General features: G+C 40.9%; 1 protein-coding gene and 1 long non-coding RNA gene across 2 annotated transcripts; one reads left to right on the plus strand and one right to left on the minus strand.

The window, feature by feature from the left end:
- The first annotated feature begins 6,366 nt into the window (after window positions 1-6,366).
- LOC113224137 (nucleolar protein 7) lies at window positions 6,367-11,254 on the plus strand. Its single transcript, XM_026453422.2, has 8 exons — window positions 6,367-6,791; window positions 6,879-6,939; window positions 7,585-7,643; window positions 8,815-8,846; window positions 9,103-9,184; window positions 9,799-9,920; window positions 9,999-10,076; window positions 10,337-11,254. Exons 1-8 carry the CDS (start codon window positions 6,526-6,528, stop codon window positions 10,408-10,410), a joined length of 774 nt encoding a protein of 257 aa, XP_026309207.1. The 5' UTR covers window positions 6,367-6,525; the 3' UTR covers window positions 10,411-11,254.
- Window positions 11,090-15,711, minus strand: LOC113224138. The gene is made up of 2 exons (XR_003309043.2): window positions 15,559-15,711; window positions 11,090-12,084 (listed from the first exon to the last, which is right to left on the minus strand). It is a non-coding gene; the product is annotated as an uncharacterized LOC113224138 (long non-coding RNA).
- Window positions 15,712-19,201: the final 3,490 nt, after the last annotated feature.

A 19,201-nucleotide genomic window follows, 5' to 3' on the forward strand; every position in this document is an offset into this window, starting at 1 on the left:
TTTATTTATTTATTTATTTATTTATTTATTTATTTATTTATTTATTTATTTATTTTTGAGACAGAGTCTGGCTCTCTTGCCCAGGCTAGACTGCAGTGGCATGATCTCAACTCACTGCAACCTCCACCTCCCTGGTTCAAGCAATTCTCCTGCCTCAGCCTGCTGAGTAGCTAGGACTACAGGCGTGCGCCACCACACCCGGCTAATTTTTTGTATTTTTTTTAGTAGAGATGGGTTTTCACCACGTTGCCCAGGCTGGTCTAAAACTACTGACATCAGGCAGTCTGCCTAGCTCGACCTCCCAAAAGTGCTGGGATTACAGGCGTGAGCCACTGCGCGTGGCCAAAACACTGACATTTTAAAATAAAAGCTACCATATCATGGTTTTAAATGTATGCAGTCCAATCTGAATGTTCTAACTATCTGGTACACACTGCCAATCCATTTACAAAATAAATATACAGCCCTGCCTTAACAATTGGAAATTTCACATTTTTTCTTTTCTCTTTGAACTTGTATTTCCATTCTATCACTACTACAGAATTTATACGAATGTAATATGTGTTTATGCATGAAAATCTTTTACTGGCCAGGGGCAATGGCTCATGCCTGTAATCCCAGCCCTTTGGGAGGCTGAGGCGGGAGGATCACTTGAGGCCAGGAGTTCGGGACCAGCCTGGCCAACATGGCAAAACCCCATCTCTACTAAAAATACAAAAATTAGCCAGCCGTGGTGGTCCACAACTGTAATCCCAGCTACTCGGGAGGCTGACGTAGAAGAATTCCTAAAGCCTGGGAGGCAGAAGTTGCAGTGAACCGAGATCGTGCCACTGCACTCCAGCTTGGATGACAGAGTGAGACTCTGTCTTAAAAAAAAAAAAGAGAAAGACAATCTTTTACTGACTACCCTATTATACTTCTACAGCAAAATATCATATGAATTATTTAATTTTTTCAATTTCCTTAAAATGTTAAAAAATGTTTTACTAAAAAACTTCTAGATAGAAATATCACTATAGTAATCTGCAGTGCATAATTGTAAAAACAAAACCTATATATAAGTTTAGATTAATAATTCTAAACAAGTAAAATGTTATTGGAATTTTTTTTTTTGAGATGGAGTTTTACTCTTGATTCCCAGGCTGGAGTACAGGGGTGCAGTCTCAGCTCACTGCAACCTCCACCTCCTGGATTCAAGCGATTCTTCTGCCTCAGCCTCCTGAGTAGCTGGGATCACAGGTGCCTGCCATGACACCCAGCTAATTTTTGTATTTTTAGTAGAGACAGGGTTTCACCACGTTGGCCAGGCTGGTCTCAAACTCCTGACCTCAAGTGATTTGCCCACCTCGGCCTCCCCAGGTGCTGGGGTTACAGGCATGAGCCACCGCTCCCGGCCTGGAAATACATCCTTAATAGATGAATGGGACATAAATTTTGAATTAGTCCATGTATCTACGGCTGAGTGTTACATATTGTTGGAAGGAGACAGTTCCTCCTGTTCTGGCCCAATCCTCCTCTACTCACCATAAACAAACCAGTATTCTGTCAAGATCAGGTTTATTGATTAAATGCAATGAGGGAGTCCAGACCCCAGTAGAACTGAGAAGTGTGTTTCCCAACAAGGGAAAGGTAGAGTTACTAAAGCAGTTGGGGGCAGGGTGGAGTTTAAGTGAAATTTAAATGAAGTAGTTTTTGATAGACTCAAGCAACTAGCAGGGCTGTACAATGTAAAGAGGTCAACGTCATGTCTGGCTGGCGAAGTAGACCAGGGTCCCACTTCCCCAGAAACTGTAATACAAAGTTTAGATCAATGTGGAATGTTGTGTCCAGAAATCCGTTATCTGGAGCTCTGCACCCGGGTTGGAAATCCAGGTTGCTTCTCACTATCAGAGTGACTTAGATCCTCAAGGCTAGAGGAATATTTCATTCTTTACTGCTATAATTTCAAATGCAAAGTTTCCAATAGTTTATAATATTAAGGAACAATATTATAAACAAGCAGTAGTCACTCAAAGAATGGAATTAAGACACTTCGCAGCTTACCCTTGGGGAAAATAGATTGTTTCCTGTAAACTTTGCAGCTGGCTTTACCTTTGTCTTTTATTCCGATCCAAAGAATCGCTGGGCAGATTTTGACCAGCCAAGCTACATTTTACTTTTTCAATGTCGGTTGTGTGTTTGTGCAATGTCCTCAGTGTGTGTTTGTTATAGATGTAAGTACTGAAAGACCTGGGCCACCTAAACTCTGGGCACAAGGGAATTATTTTTTTTGAGAGAAGGGGGGCTCCCTCTGTCACCCAGGCTGGAGTCTGTACAGTGGTATAATCATAGCTTCAAACTCCTGGCTCAAATAATCCACCTGTAGTCCCAGCTGCTGGGGAGGCTGAGGCAGGAGAGTGGTGTGAACCCAGGAGGCGGAGCTTGCAGTGAGCCAAGATGGCGCCACTGCACTCCAGCCTGGGCGACAGAGCAAGACTCCATCTCAAAAAAAAAAAAAAAGAAAAAAAAAGTATGTATATAAAATATATATATAACACTTAGATGTATATTTTATACTTACAATTTCAATGAGTTTGGCAGTATAGTCCCAAAATACACTTTACTTGCACAGGTTCTCAGGATTTGAAAAGAACAAACAAAATACACTTTGTAATCATGTCTCTTATGCCTTGAAATAAAATTCTTCTTGATGGCACATAAATTCTAGACATTTGCTTCTCAAAATTCCCGTAGTCACAGAGGCTAGCCCATAGTGAAGTGTTGTAACTAGAGTCGTTAGAAACTAGACGAAAGAGGTGGGCATACGAATTAATACCATATTGATGAGAATTTGGGTTTTACTTTGGGTATTACTTAAGAAATAAGTGCTTGCTGAAGTAGGGCATTCATTTTGCTAACCCGTAGTTCATAACTGCTGTATTTGCTTCTTCTCTTTCAGGTTTCATTTCCAGGGACCCTGTGGAACGACTCTTCCTGAAGCCCTTGCCCGTCATGAAAATGAAACTGTTTCTTAAGTGTCCTGGGGAAGAAAGAAATTATAGTGTATCTAAGAACTAGGCCACATGCAGAGGAGAAATGGTCTTATGGGTGGTGAGCTGAATATTGAACAATCTAAAAATAGCCTCTGATTCCCTAGCTAGAATCCAACCTGTTGATAAGCGATGGGGGCTTAGAAGTAGCAAAGAGCACCCACATTCAAAAGTCACAGAACTGTAAAGTTAATGCATATTATTTGGTCTGAACTGAAACGTAAGATATCTTTTATGTGTATGGTTGGTTATTGGGAGGGGAAAATTTTGTAAATTAGATTATCTTAAAAAAATATAGTTATCCTGATCATATTTTTGTTATTTGGGCAAGGTAGAAGTCGAGGGGTAAAAACCCTACTATTTAATTCTGATTTTTGCACAAGTTTTAGTGGAATATAAAATCACACTCTATAATAGGTAATTTATTATATAAAGATGTTACCCCAGGATATGGCTTTATGGGGGACTTTTTTTTTTTTTTTTTGAGACAGAGTTTCACTCTTGTTGCCCAGGCTGGAGTGCAATGGGGCGATCTCAGCTCACTGCAAACTCCACTTCCCCGGGTTCAAGAGATTCTCCTGCCTCAGCCTGCTCAGTAGCTGGGATTACAGGCGTGCACCACCACGCCCGGCTAATTTTGTATTTTTAGTAGAGATGGGGTTCCTCCATGTTGGTCAGGCTAGTCTTGAACTCCCAACCTCAGGTGATCCGCCTGCCTCGGCCTCCCAAAATGCTGGGATTACAGGCATGAACCACCCCGCCAGGCTTACTAGGGGCTTTTTAACCTTATTTGGCTACATTACCTCAGTGAACAAGAGGCAGCTCACAACAGGAACTCATGCAAAGAAGGAAAAGAATAGTACCAACAAGGTAGAACATCACAATGAGAAGAAAGAACGATGCAAATATGTGAACCCCCAGGAAAAACACAGCTGCCTAAAATTTAGCTCTGGCTCCCTTAGAAGGGGGAAGAGTCAACAGTGGACTGTTTCTCAACATCACAAATGCAGAAGCATATGGTTCCTGTGGGACCTGCCAACCGTTCCCAGACACTGAACTCTGTTGGGAGTTTTTTCCATGGGACTTTAAAAAATGATGCCCTTATGTTGGGCCAGACCTCTGTTAACTTCAGTAGGGATGGCACCAGGTTCAAGGGGCCAAAGAAGAGACGTGGAGCCAGTGAAGGAAACATAGGGTCTATTTGGGGAACCTTACAGGGTTGTCCAGTGGCAGCGGGCTGGACAGAACTGCAACCACTTATAAAAAGCATGCAGTTTATATAGCACTTTCACTCAGCACCCTCCCCGCAGCAACCTCCAATGGCAACCCTCATTTCTTAAGTTATTGCTGTCAGATGCATCTGCCATATAGGGTCATTCTCAGGGGATGCTTAAGTTATTTCTGTCAGGTACATTTTCCATACATTTACTACCTTGGAATAAAGTAATAAGAATACAGCTTTTTCCCTAACCTTTACCAGCTAACTCAGTGCTTAGGGGCCTTGGAGCCCAACAAGTGTCAGAGGCCTGACTGGGAGGCATGGCCATTATCAACAGTGTATGAAGGTCATACATGACAGGGTCCCTTGGATCCAGTGGGCTCCTGAAGTGATTACATACTTGGACCACATCGCCTGAGCCCCTTGCAAAATTGCATTTAATGTTACACTGTTGGCTTTTGTAGAAACAGGCAACAAGACACTGTCATATAAAACTTTGTACTGCATTACAAGGCATAACCTTTAATAAATCCCAGTGGTACTTTCTGTGGGGAAGAGGGATGCTCATAGCCTATGGGGCGGCTGGAGAACTAGTCAGGGACCCTGAGGGCTCGATTTACACATTACATGGATGGGCCAAGGAGTTTACACTGAGGGCACTGGTAATACCTGTAATAGTCTTATAGTACTTATAAAGCAGTTTTGCACATAAAATACCGTCATGCACTTATAAGAAGTTTGTTCCTGGGCTGCTCCAAGTTAACTGTATTCATTTTCCCAGTGTTAGCACAGTATCTCAGGGAGTCTGATTGTATTTTTTATTTGTAATCTGTATCTTAGACTAAGGCCTAGAGATTTCAAACTGTTCTTTGCAATTCCTCTCATAATGAACCTCTGGTTCGGCAGGTTTTTTTTTTTTTTCTTCTTCTTAAGTTTTACCATTTTTGTTCCTATTTGGTTTTGTTGTTTTTAAATTGGGAACTGCTTCTAAAACAGAAGACATGAAAGGAGAATTAAAAACACAATATATGTGTGAGATAGAATTATTCAACTTAGCATTTATTAAACATCTACTATATGATAGACATTAGAAATAAAATGACTAGCAAGACCTGGTCCTTCCCCTCAGGAGTTCACAGAACGGCTGAAGCAACTGTCATATAAACTGTTACGCAGCGCAGAAACTACATAGACATTTGTGCGGGTTCAGACCACAGCAAATAGAGATGGGCAGAGTGGGATGGGGTAGGGGGTAAGGTGCTTGAAGTCTGCCTGGGTGGGAATTTGTGAAGTATGAAAAGGACTTCTGCCTGGGGGGTTGCAGCAGTAGAGGGAAGAGCACGGTCGGTACAATTGCATTGCAGGTGTGAAACGGCTTGATTTGTTCAAAGAATGATGGATCATTTAGTATTGTATAATGGATGGGAGGAGAGAAACACGGCGATCACAAAGGGCCATGTTTGCCAAGAAATAAAATATACTTGGAAAAAAAGAGTACGTATGTGTATATACGACAAAACTCGGGTGCACTCTGTAGGGACCGGCGAAGCCATTCCTTCAGATTTGCTCAGCATTGCCACGGGCCAGCTGCTGTTCCAGGCCGTGGGTTAGGAACCAGGAAGGGCATCGCTCCCACAGGGCCTACATCCTAACGGGCGTCGCCGCGGCCGCGGGGCTGCGCAGGCCGAGGGCGCCGGGCTGTGCAAATTTCTTTGGAGCCGAGGTCTGTGGCCAGCGTCTTCGTCCGTCACAGCAGGGCTGACTGGCCACGGCGGCCATCTGCTAGAGCGCATTTCTTCCCATGAAACGCCATCTCCTCCGAAGTGCGGAGCGGACGCAGCCAAATCCACAAACACCGATAAGCTGGATCCACTTGAAGGAACCCAGGGCCAAAAAACTGCGGCGAGCAGCGCCTCGGGCCCGCTATTACCGGTTTTCTAAGCACTGGACAGCGTGAGCCGTGCCAGCCCTGTCTCGCCATCCCAGCCGAGGAGGGCAGCGCGATGGCTCTTCCCTGCCTTGAAACCAGCCCCACTGCCAGCCGCTCTCGCCCGCAGGGCATTTTCCGTGGCGTCCAACCGACCCTACGGCGGCCTTGGCGAGCCATGTGGGAAAAAACACACCCACTGCCCACAGGCCACGCCCTTCCTGACTTCGCCCATGTGCCCCGCCCGTCCTGAGGACCTCCCAACCTGCAGGGGGCGATGAAAGTCCACTTGCGCTTCGTTTGTAGCTGCTTCCGAGTCAGAGGTCAGACGGTCTAGCGCTGCGTGGGACATGGTGCAGCTGCGACCCCGCGCGTCTCGCGCCCCGGCGTCGGCGGAGGCGATGGTGGACGAGGGCCAGCCGGCCTCGGAGGAGGAGGAGGCGGAGCATGGGCTGTTGCTCGGTCAGCCCAGCAGCGGCGCGGCCGCCGAGCCGCTGGAGGAAGACGAGGAAGGGGACGATGAGTTTGACGACGAGGCCCCGGAGGAGCTGACTTTCGCCAGCGCCCAGGCGGAAGCGAGAGAAGAGGAGCGGCGAGTGCGGGAAACCGTGCGCAGGTTTGGAGCCCGCGGCCGGGCGGGGAGGACCGCGCCTTCTCGTCCCGCTTGTCTTTCCCTTTGCTGACTTGTCACCCTTCCTCCCAGGGATAAAACGCTCCTGAAGGAGAAGAGGAAGCGACGCGAGGAGCTGTTCATCGAACAGAAGGTTAGAGGATGGGGGGGAGGTGTCTTATGAAAATAACCCGGCCTGCGGATAATTCCCGTGGTGGATGTAATTTGGGTTGGTAGGATATTGAGTGGGGGAAAAGTCACCAATATTTCCTGTGACAGTGGTAGAAAGATGCTTGGGCCGGGCGCAGCAGTACTTTAGCGGGACGAGGTGGGCGGAGCCCGGGATGTCGAGGCTGCCTTGAGCCTAGATCACACCACGGCGCTCCAGCCTGGGCGACAGAGCGAGAGACCCTGTCTCAAAAAAAAAAAAAAAGCTCGTCTGCTTTAGTATCCACCAACTGAAAATAAGAGGTTGCTGTGAGAATTAGGTGATTTGTAAACTGTAAGGGCTGTACAAGACTTGGTGTATGGTTGCTTTGCCAGTTAACGGCTTTCAGTTTGTAACAGTGACCTGAGGGTTGGAATACCGTGGGCACCTTTTCCAGTTTTCATCAAGTCTTTCAGAGAATATGGAGTTTTGTGGACCCAATCTTCCCATAGCTTGGAGTGGAGGCAGTTTCCAACCTAATTCATTTCTTTGCCTAGATGTAGGGCATTCTTAAAAGTGGTAACTTCGGAAGCAACTCCGGACATACTGTGTGCATAACTTTATTAATTTTAAACGTTTTCATTCCAAAAGAAAAGAAAACTCCTTCCAGACACTATTTTAGAGAAGTTAACCACAGCTTCACAGACTAAGTAAGTAATGGATCTTCTAATATTACTTGCTTATATACACCCATCTTTGAATTAAATACTGGTACATTTATTTGACTCCATATAGCTGAAGGAATTGTAGAACCCCAATTTAAAAGCTACCTTGGTATATGAATTTGGTGCGAAAGGAGGAGGTAACTTTACGTTCCGCTTCTTATTTTGCCATTTTTTGAATTCCTGATCCCATTTGTGTTCATTCAGTACATTTTGTTGATTGCCTGTCACTGTACTAGGGCAGAGTGGGTGGTGGTGAATACGAAGTGTTTTGAATCATTTAGTGGGATAGCAGGCACTTATCCACAGGCTCTGAAAACTCAATTTGTCCCATACTTGCCTTACCTACCACCAACCTGTCCTTCATCCCTGTTCCCCACTTCATTTAGCATCTTTGGTGTTTTATGGTTTAAAGCGAAAAGGTATAGTCGTCCTTAGGAATCGGTCAAACTTTACTAAATTTAGCCTTCTAAATATTTGTATTTTTTTTTTCCTATCCTCTTTCTCTCTCCTTAAGGCTTTAAATTCAGAAATTTAGCCCCTTTTTGCTTAGGCCAGTGGCTCTCAAATTTTCAGTAAAAAAACTTTACCAAGAGTTACTCAGATCCTGAATACATTAAACATAAGAGCAAATCTATTTGGTGGCAAATTCCCTTTCATCTTTTAAAACCAAGCCCAAGTGTCATCTTTACCTTTTCATTTGGCCCGCCCACCTCCCATCACTTCTGCTTTTGTGTGGCCTTTCTCCTGTGCAAATGCTTCTGTATTGTGTTCTGTCCATTTACATTTCTCTCTCCATTGTTCACTGTCTCCTGTGCCTACACTATTAAATTAATCCTTTGTGATTTCTCCAAATGAAATGAGGCAGGCCTACTACCATTCACTTCATATTTCAAATACTATATAACTTAAGTCTTTGGAAGCCTGCTAATAGGCTTTCAGATTTAAATTGTGAAGATCTTCCAGTGATTGAGAGTTGGTGGCAGTGTACTGGGGAGCGACTGTTGCTTTCCAAACTGAGAGCTCCTGAGTAGAAATTGAGGGTGTTGGTAATGAAAGGGGGTGTCTTGCTTGTAAAGCCAGATGAAATAATGTAACATGTTTTAAGTAACCTTTGCTATCTGCCATTCCAGTCAGTGGTTTTGTTTTTTTCTCTTAGTGTCAAGAAATCGCCAGGAAAGGTCAAAGAAGGTATGACTATTCTAATTTAAATAACTTCTCATGTAAGTGTCAAATGCACTTGCAGATGTTTCCAGTCAAATATGAATGGCCCTTAGAAAGCCAGTACCGGCCTGGCCAAGGTTAGCTGGGGCCTATTCCCTGTATTTCATACAAATAAAAACTGTATCCACATGGGTCTGTAGTGGATGCTTAAAGTGAACTCCAGTAAATTTCCTGATTTATTTTTACGTGAATGCTAATTAGCAAATGTAACTCCATTTTTTAGTTAATTTGCAAAAGAAAAATGAAGACTGTGAAAAAGGAAACGACTCCAAGAAAGTTAAAGTACAAAAAGTACAGTCTGTCAGGTAACGAGTCTTTTGTTTCATTTGGGATGTAAAGGAGACCTGTAAGAGTTAAAGTATTGGCTAACATGGGAAATATTTTAATTAGTAGTAATTTCAGATTGGATTCTCTGTGGAAAAATCAGTTTTGGGCTGGGCACGGTGGCTCACACTTGTAATCCCAGCACTTTGGGAGGCTGAAGCAGGTGGATTGCTTGAGTGCAGGATTTCAAGACCAGCCTGGGCAACATGGTAAAGCCCAGTCTCTACACAAAATAAAAAAAGTAAGCTGGGCGTGCTGGTGTGCTCTACTAAAATATGAGTGTTAGTCTGTTTCTTGTAGTCCTGTAATTTAGTTTTATCCTATCTGTGCATATACAAAATTAGTTTCATTTATCACGGTGAGACAAAGGATAAAAATATTTTAAAGCAAGCATGTAGGCCGGGTGCAGTGGCTCACGCCCGTAATCCCAGCACTTTGGGAGGCTGAGGCAGGCAAGTTGCTTGAACCTGGGAGGCAGAGGTTGCAATGAGCTGAGATCACGCAGCCTGAGTGACAGAGAGAGACTCTGTCTCGGCGGGGGGGAAAAAAGCAAGCATGTATTAATTCTTATTTAACCTTTTATATTGATCAACAGCCAGAATAAAAGCTACTTGGCCGTAAGGCTAAAAGACCAAGATCTGAGAGATTCAAGGCAACAAGCAGCACAAGCCTTCATACATAATTCATTATATGGGCCAGGAACCAACAGGACTACTGGTAATTTTTTTATGGACTATTTTCCTCACTTTTTACTGCAAATAAAACTATGAAATGATAAATACCTTTCTTTTCTAGTAAATAAGTTCCTGTCTCTTGCCAACAAGAGGTTACCAGTGAAAAAGGCTGCTGTCCAGTTTTTGAATAATGCTTGGGGTAAGATCCAGCTTTATTCTCCTGTCTCTTAATAGGTTTATATGTTGAATAATGTTGTTTTGAAGGAGATAGTTCATAATTATACTTTTGCCCCTTATAATGGCTTATGTAACTTGTGAGAAACAGGTCAGTGTAGTATGTGTATATACATCTAATGTATAATAAGCCCACCCAGTTTTAGTAATTACATTCATATAGAGAATTATAAAAATTTTGAGTTATGTTTCTCTAATACTCTTATGCACAACTTTCTATTCTAGGAATCCAGAAAAAACAAAATGCCAAGAGGTTTAAAAGACGGTGGATGGTCAGAAAGATGAAAACTAAGAAGTAAATCAATGCTAAATGAAGAATCTGTACTTTGTATGTATAGAATTTATCTAATAAATTATTGGTAGATCATTTTAAAGGATCATTATAAAAATCATAAACCTATTTGAGGAATTACTCAACCACATTTCATTCTTCTGGAGTAGAATTGTGCCTTGCAATCCTACCTAGAGGAAAAAGTGGTTTAAGAAGGAATTTTCTTTTTAATGTATTTAACTGAATTCAAGCCATACTTATACCAGCAATAGCACCTCATCTTCTCTCCCCGACTAGCGGGTGGGAGGGGTGGCAAAAATGGCACGGACAGAAAGGAGAAACGGACATTCCAGAAAAGTCTCCAACTGCAGCCCTTAGACAACTTGCTGTTAAAGATTCAGTGGACAAAATATAGCTAACAGCTTTTAAGTTTTTACTTTTAACCAGTCTGGGGATTTGCTTGCCTGGTGAGTCGCATAATGCCATATTATGAATATGAAAAAAATGAAGTTAATTTCCTGTTGCCTTTCTGTGTCACCCATAATATCAGGTTTAACCCTAAACCAGGGATGCCAGTAAACTGAAGGCAGTTTTAGGTTGTAGAACTCAGATTAATTGTAGAAACCATTAATTTTAATTGCTCTAATTTTCATATTAATCATAAAAAGTATGCAAGTACCTAATATATAAACTCAATTGACACTGTATCTGTAGAAGTAAATTTTTAATGGCTGGTTAATTATATCACTACATTTTATTGCAATATAGTACTCATTTAAGCACTTAAAAATGGAAGGTGTACAAAGATTAAATTAAGACACGGTAAATTGACTAAATATTTGGTTTTTATATAAATAAAGGTCATAACCACACCGTTGACATGTAATACTGTTATAATACAACAGTTAAACTTGTGAGTCTACAACAGAAGTCATCTGTAGTTAAACAGGAAACAAAGTTGAAAAAGACCATGTTAAAACAAAACTACTGGGACTAACAGGTCGGGATTGTAAGTAGCAACAAACATATTCACTCAGCTCCTGAGTATTTCAAGTTTTACAGTACACATTAAAAATGATTTCTTCCATCAACACTATAAATTCAAACTGTCGGATGTTTATGCATTTTGCAAGTTACACTGATTGAATGCTTATATGGGAGTGGGGGTCGGAACATCTCCCAATTTGAAGTTTACATCACCCACATGCTAACACAAACACAACTTGTTCCATTTCCTTCCCCTCTCTCCCCCCTCCCCCACAAAGAAGGCAGGATTTTTGGTTTCTTTTAGGTAATTGTTTTAAAGGATTTGTGATGATCAATTTGAACGTCTGAAATTCAGTAATATTTAACTCTTAGACAACTAAGAGGTTAAAGATGGAAAATAATTTCTCCTAACACTAAGTTAGAAAATCATTTGCATCATGCTGTAAACTAGGAAGCAATGTAAAGCGACAAAAACCTGTCCCCAGTACATAATTTAAAAAATCTAAATTTCAAATCAGCAGAGCTGGTCTACTTCCATGTTGACTATATGCCACGATATAAGTGTGAGCTCTTGAAATGCATAGCTAATGTAGGTAGTCTTCCACTGTGGCAAATGCACAGGATCCAATTCCTGATCGAGCCATCAGTCCTAGACATTGTGTGGCCTGTCCCATTGCTAGGGCAAGTGGAGGTTGCTTTGGCAGATTGTGGGTTTCTGAGGAAAAATAATTTAAAAATGAAAACAGCAATTAGCAAGACATTTTAAAAAACATTTCAATCAGGAGAATACTGCATGACTTTAAAAACTACCACTCCCATACTATGAAATATCAGCAAATGAAGGTTCCTAAGCAAAAGATAGATACCTTGGACGTACTATTCTACTATTCTGACAAGGTAGTACGGGTATTTTGTATTCAGCGATAAGATAAACTCTTGCAGAATCAGACTTTTAAAGTATCAGATACTAAAAAACTGATTTCCATATTAACTATGATGGGAAAGGTACAACTTTTTATCTGGTATTTGGAGTGGAGAGTAAGGAATTATTTCCCTTCTGGTTGATCAAAGTCAGCTGATAATAAAACTAAAAATGCACCAGGTTTTCATTACGAGTTTCCACTGATGGGTTCTTCCACCTCTGTGGATGGGACAAAACTGAGGCTGCCTAGCCATCTCCAAGGCATATATAGGTAATGTTATTTGGGCTGGCAGGGAGTAGGTGTTGGTGGTGACAGTGAGAGAACATACAGCAGAGCCACCCTGCAGTTTTGGAGGTGCTAATTTACAATGGACAGTTCAGACATTTTAAAAAAATGCCAATAAGTTTTCAGGGTCCTGCATATCGTAAGTTTCTTTGTCAGACATTTGTAGTACAAATGCAATAATTACCAAAATTTGTTCCTTGCCAGAGATGAAAAAAATGAACTAATGGTAAAAGTGGCCAGACTCGGCCGGGCGCGGTGGCTCAAGCCTGTAATCCCAGCACTTTGGGAGGCCGAGACGGGCGGATCACGAGGTCAGGAGATCGAGACCATCCTGGCTAACACTGTGAAACCCCGTCTCTACTAAAAAATACAAAAAACTAGCCGGGCGAGGTGGCGGGCGCCTGTAGTCCCAGCTACTCCGGAGGCTGAGGCAGGAGAATGGCGAAAATCCGGGAGGCGGAGCTTGCAGTGAGCTGAGATCTGGCCACTGCACTCAAGCCCCAGCGACAGAGCAAGACTCCGTCTCAAAAAAAAAAAAAAAAAAAAGTGGCCAGACTCAGAAGCTGGTAATTTCTCTTTATGAGAAGGCAATGTCCAACTAATCAATAAAATTGCTAATCAGTTCTTTATAGGCACAGTTGACAACAAAGGGCAAAAACAGTGACACATGGCTAGGAAGGCTCCATATGGTTTAACTCCACTCTTGGTTCAGAGGATGCAAATTGATGGTGGGAGAAAGAAGAAGAAATTTGCAAAAGGGAAAAAGCATAATATCAAAAAGAAGCAAATTCAGGAGTTAGAAAACAAAACAAAAACAGGATTAAGAATAAAAGTGTGCAAAAAAGGCACGTAGACTGGTGAGAAAGTATGGTGTCTTGAGGGTTCACAGGGAAGACCGTGCTCAAAGGCAAGCATCTACAGGGAATATTTTTTAAATTTTATTTTGGTCAAAGGAAGCATCTGGTGATACATCTTTAACTTTTTTGGATAGATGAAATTTTCATAACACTATATACAGATGGCCCTACATAAATAGCATGGTATTTATAAACATACATACCCATCTATAGCAATTTAATAATTGTGTCATTAATTTTATAGGAATCACATGCATTTATATTAATAAGATTAAGCACTATTTATAGCTGATTCTACATAATATAGCACAATATGTCAGAGTACATGTGTCTATAGATAATGGTGCTCAAAAGAACTCAAGAAATTAAAGAAAACGGGTCACTTTTTCTCAAATTCTTTCCAAGATTAGTATCATCTAATAATTAGGTCTTAATGATTACCTACAATATGATAACTTCGAAAAGACAATTATAGTAAACCATAATTTTCTGTACAATTCCAGCATTATTACTAAGTTACTTTTATCAATGGAGCTAAATGAATTTTGTAGAACCAATGAAAATATAACACATTAACCAAAGAAAATTCACATTTATATACAAATTCTAAATTTCAGAGAACTACAGCACTAAGGACACTACTATTCCCAAACTGCGGTACTGATCCTTAACAAATTAATAAATTTTCTAAGGACAAAGAAACAGACTGAGGCTCAAATATGAATGCTTTTGCTTGCTTCCTTTACATTCTTGCCAGAAGAGTCCTGGCCCTCATTTGCAAGTCTCCTTATCTAAACTACTCTTTCATCTACTTTTTGTGGCACTGCCCTCATCTTCCTAAAATAGTTTGAAATATGTGACTAAAAGTCTCTGAACGTTGCAGGGCCAAACAGCACACACAGCACAGACTTCTAAACTAGACTGGAGTCCCAATTATACCTGGGAATTGGACTCTAAAGTCAAATAAAAACTCACTCTTTACGCAAATTACCTTTGATGAGAACTGCCCAAAATTCAAATTTGTTTTATGTAAACAATCGACCATACCACATTTATATAGAAATGCACAATATGTGCAGTTACACAATTCATACAAGAAGTATTTGTTCAGTATATAAATACTATAATCATACACTCTACAGTGAGTTGCTCATAGGAATGGCAACCAAGCAGGAACATCGAATTAAGAGTTTCGCACTTCATGCTCACTCCTGGCTAAAGCCTCACCTTTTAAATTGCTTTTCTCTTCCTCACCCACTCTTTTTATTGGGTGAGGGTATGTAGTTGAATCTGGCTAATATAAATGCAAACAGAATTTGACATCAAAGCTTGGTCCTGCAGGTACTCACAAGTCACCTGGAAGGCCCTTGTGCTCGTATTCATAAGCATGGTGGGAGCTGTAATACCTGTGGCTTAGGCTGCCGCTACCCATTGCAAATAGCTCAAGCAAAATGGTGGGGAACAAGGTAGCAGGGGAGCACCAGGTAGGAATCCTGTCCTCTACTGGATCAGTTTGAGCTTCTCTGATACTCAAGCTCTTCACTCCCTTATTTCCATTCTCATTCTCTCCATCAAAACCTCTATTTCTTGACCTTGATTTTCTTCAAATGTACCCTGTTCCCTTCTAGCCTAACTCTTGTGACAATTATTAATCTATGTTCTTGTTAACATTCTCCGATTCCTTCTACAACAGCCAAACTAGAGAATGCCATGCAATTGCTAGCCTAGAAATCAGTAGCAGAAAATGCCTTTCACTACAGAGGGCTGTAAGGAATGTCTCTGGTAGGGCAATAGTTTGAGTTACACGAAAGAACCACCAAATCTCTCATTCAAATGAGAGTAGACATTCGTGGCTACCAGAAATGCTTACATACATGCACAAAAAAACTTCTATTTCCCAAACATCCCAAGTTGTACCCTGTTTTACTGTTTTTATTCTATTTAAATCCATTTGAATCTGGAATTAAAGGAGGGGGGTTTCTATATTTTAGGTATTTTTATATTTTAAAAATACAGAAAACATCCTCCTTATGATTTTACCAAAGTACAAGTGCCAGTACAAACACCCTCGCTTAAATTTTCAGAGAATCTAGTTGAAATTGTGCCTTATTTGGCTTTACTTACCTAATATTGCACTGTTAAGAGCTGAGCACACAGGTTCTCTCTGAATCGGGTCAAGCTGATTTCCAACTGGGCTGTTCCAGGGATCTGAATATGCTAGTAAACTGAATGCATCCTGTTGAAAACACACCAATTCTGTTTTAATTCAAATAGTTCAACTCTTATGCTCACAAATGTTTCCAAGTTGGGAGGTAAAATTTCCAAGTTGGGAGGCTTCCAGGCACTAGACTAATGTAACCTTTAAACCCAGTTACTCCTAGCACTAGGATGCTCTACATTTTTGAACAATTAAATTATGCAGCAAAGCCTAATTTATTTTCATTTTTCCTGTGGACAGCTATTCTCAATTCATCTTCCTCCCATCCCTAAACACAAAACAAAACAAAACAAAACAAAATTCAAAGGAATGAACTAGTACAGGTGTAGGGAGTGGAGGGCAAAACATTCAGTTTTACTTCACAATTTATTACTACTGATAGGAATGTGACAGTCAAAGGAGAGGGCCTGCCTGCATTTCCTTTTTTCAACAGATTTAGGAACTGGACACATCTCACTGGATGTCATCTTCTCAAATTCAGTTATGAAAAAATTGAACAGGCTGCCCTTCAGGACCTGTTTTATGCATTCAGTTATTTCCAGCTACTCTCAAGCCACTCTTCTTCAAAACTTAAAATAACTGACAGTCTTCTTTTCAAACAACTACTTTATATTTTTGTCTTCTTTCTGTGGGAGGCACATACTAACGGTGGTTTCAGATACTGGCTTCAAATCCAAGCCCCACCACTAACTGGCTGTGTGGCCTTTGGCAAGTAACTGGTGATGATAACCAAAGAAATGCAAATAAGCCATTTTAAGATACTAACATATGTTAAACCCACTAAAGTAGCATTAATGTAATAGTGCCATTGGTACGTTCTTTTATTACTGCTGGTAAAAGTTGGTAGAGGGTTTCCGAAAACCAGTATAGCAACATATAGTGAGAGCCACAATAATGTTCATATTATTTGACTCAATTCTATTTCTAGAACTTTATCTCAGTGGAATAATGTGAAGAAACAAAGATGCATGTATAAAGATGTCACTAAAGCATCTGACATAAAAGCAAATGGAAAAATCCAACAACAAAGCAATGTTGAAATAAACCTATACAGCAACAATAAAATATCATGGAGCCTTTTGTGTTTTTTGAGACAGGGTCTCGCTATGTCACCCAGGCTGGAGTGCAGTGGTGCAATCACAGCTCACTGCAGCCTTGAACTCCTAGGATCAAGCAATCCTCTTGCCTCAGCCTCCCAAAGTGTTGGGATTACAGGTGTGAGCCACCACACCCAGCGTCGTGTAGCCATTTAAAAATAATTGGAAGTAATACATAGAAACTGGGAAGAAATAAATTCTTACGACAAAACAAAATAGTGCCACAACGGTTATTAGCTAGTTAAAATATATGCACATGGGACTTAAGGCACAAAACTGAAAATACCTGAAATATGTAGCATTATGGGTTATTTTAAAGCAAAAAACATTACCTCAGTGGAATAACTTCTGAGAGAAATGTGACATCATTTAGGTAGGATTTTCAAATTGTACTCATATTTGGTTTAGAATCTGGAGCAGTTTCTAAATAGGGTGACTCTCAATGGTTCTATTGCTACTTCAGTTACTAGACTAAAGGCTCCCTGCAGGCTGGGGCTGTTCATTCATACTGGACTTTCCAGAGTCCCTACAACAATGCCTCTCCACACTGCAAAAACTCAATCAACAGCTGCTCAACAAACAATTTAAGAGTTCTTTTGGGAGCCAATGGAAGACGTAGCAGATAATGAACAAAGACAACAGGAAAAGAGGAAAGACTGAAAAAACTAAAAGGAAAAAGGTCAAGAGAAACTGTGTGCCACCTGACCTTCAACATTAATCAAATCTCCCTGTCTCTCGTGTGTGTGTTTGGATGTGCATGAACTTCTCAGTCACATGACTCAAAGTTTATGCAAACCAAAAATTGAGATTTTTTAAAAAATGCTACAATTACAAGTGAACTGAAGTGATGAATAAAAAGAAGTGGAATGATTTCTAAACCTGTTTTCCCTTCATGTTGCCCTAAATCATCCAGCCTTTGTTCTTTGGCTACTTACAAGGTGGGTCAGTTACTCACCTTATCCCTATCTAGATCAAGGTAAGTTTGGGAAATGAGATGGAAGCAGCTCAGAGTATTAAGAAAGCCTCTGAAAATAGCTGGCATTTGCTTAGAAGTTAGAGGTGCAAAATCAAAGATATCTATATACTCTTTAGATGAAGATGATACATCTTCACACACTTCAGTTTATAACCAAGGAGTATCTCTGGGAATTGGCCATATAATGCCATCTTCTGAGCTTCATGTAAATAAGAATCAAACACAAAGTAAGCTAATGGAGTATAATCTTAAATTTTCAAAGGTACTTCGTCCTGCTCAATTAGCATGAGGTTTTAACAAGAAAGCCAAGTCAGATAGCCTAGTGTAAAAACAGTCTACGAATTCTTAAAAAAAAAAAAAAAAAAAAAAAAAAAATTCTTATTTCCAAATATGCCCTAAAACAACAGTACTCAAAGTATGGTTCAGGGATACCTGGGTCCAAGAACCTTTCAGGGGGTCTGTGAAGTCAAAATTATTTTTATAATAGTACTAAGATGTTCCTTGCCCTTTTCTCTTTCATTTCCTCATGACTATACAGTGGAATTTTCCAGGGGCACATGATGTGGTATCACAACAGACTAAAGGCAGTCTGGTCTTGTATGTGAATACAGCTCACCCATTAAACCAAGCAATAAAGAGACTTAACAAAAAAATATAAAGCAATGCCACTCTTCTCATTTTTCTTTTTTTTTTTAAGAGACAAGGTCTCACTATGTTGTGCAGGCTAAACCTGAACTCCTGGGCTCAAGTGATCCTCCTGCCTCAGCCTCCTGAGTAGCTGGGATTGGAGCCATGCACCACTGTGCCAGCTCTTCTTTTTGTTTGGGGAAGATAATTATTTTTCATAAAAATAACTTGCTACTTATTTAATGGATTTATTTTAAAATGAATAGTTTTAATTTTAATAAGGTAAATATCGATAGATGTTACACATTATATAAACAAAAACTCTTCGGGGATCCTTTTTTTTTTTGAGACAGAGTTTCACTCTTGTTGCCCAGGCTGGAGTGCAATGGGGCGATCTCGACTCACCGCAACCTCCACCTCCCCAGTTCAAGCAAGTCTCCTACCTCAGTCCCCCGAGTAGCTGGGATTACAGGCATGCGCCACCACACCCGGCTAATTTTTTGTATTTTTAGTAGAGACGGGGTTTCTCCATGTTGGTCAGGCTGGTCTCGAACTCCCGACCTCAGGTGATCCACCCGCCTTGGCCTTCCAAAGTGCTGAGATTACAGGCATGAGCCACCGTGCCTGGCCCCTTAATAATTTTTAAAGGATTCAGACACCAAGTATGTTGAAAACAACTGCCCTAAGACATCCTCAGTACCAACCAAAGAAGTACTCAGTTTCCAAATGGATAATTTTAGACACCTAAAATAACTTAATAAAGAGCCTAAATGTTAAGTTTCTTCTTAGCACTCCTAGTACCAGAAAAAGTTCTACCAAGTTGCATAATAATGAAAATTCCCAATGTGG

Source organism: Piliocolobus tephrosceles, unplaced genomic scaffold, assembly GCF_002776525.5.
Source record: "Piliocolobus tephrosceles isolate RC106 unplaced genomic scaffold, ASM277652v3 unscaffolded_43814, whole genome shotgun sequence".
NCBI classification, from domain to species: domain Eukaryota; kingdom Metazoa; phylum Chordata; class Mammalia; order Primates; family Cercopithecidae; genus Piliocolobus; species Piliocolobus tephrosceles.

What these genes read in the sequence shown, in the direction of transcription:
- LOC113224137 (XM_026453422.2), top strand. Translation starts at nt 6,526, where the DNA reads ATGGTGCAGCTGCGACCCCGCGCGTCTCGCGCCCCGGCGTCGGCGGAG. An exon ending in AGCTGTTCATCGAACAGAAG is followed by an intron (nt 6,940 to 7,584) that starts GTTAGAGGATGG and finishes TCATTCCAAAAG; the next exon opens with AAAAGAAAACTCCTTCCAGA. An exon ending in AGGAACCAACAGGACTACTG is followed by an intron (nt 9,921 to 9,998) that starts GTAATTTTTTTA and finishes TTTCTTTTCTAG; the next exon opens with TAAATAAGTTCCTGTCTCTT.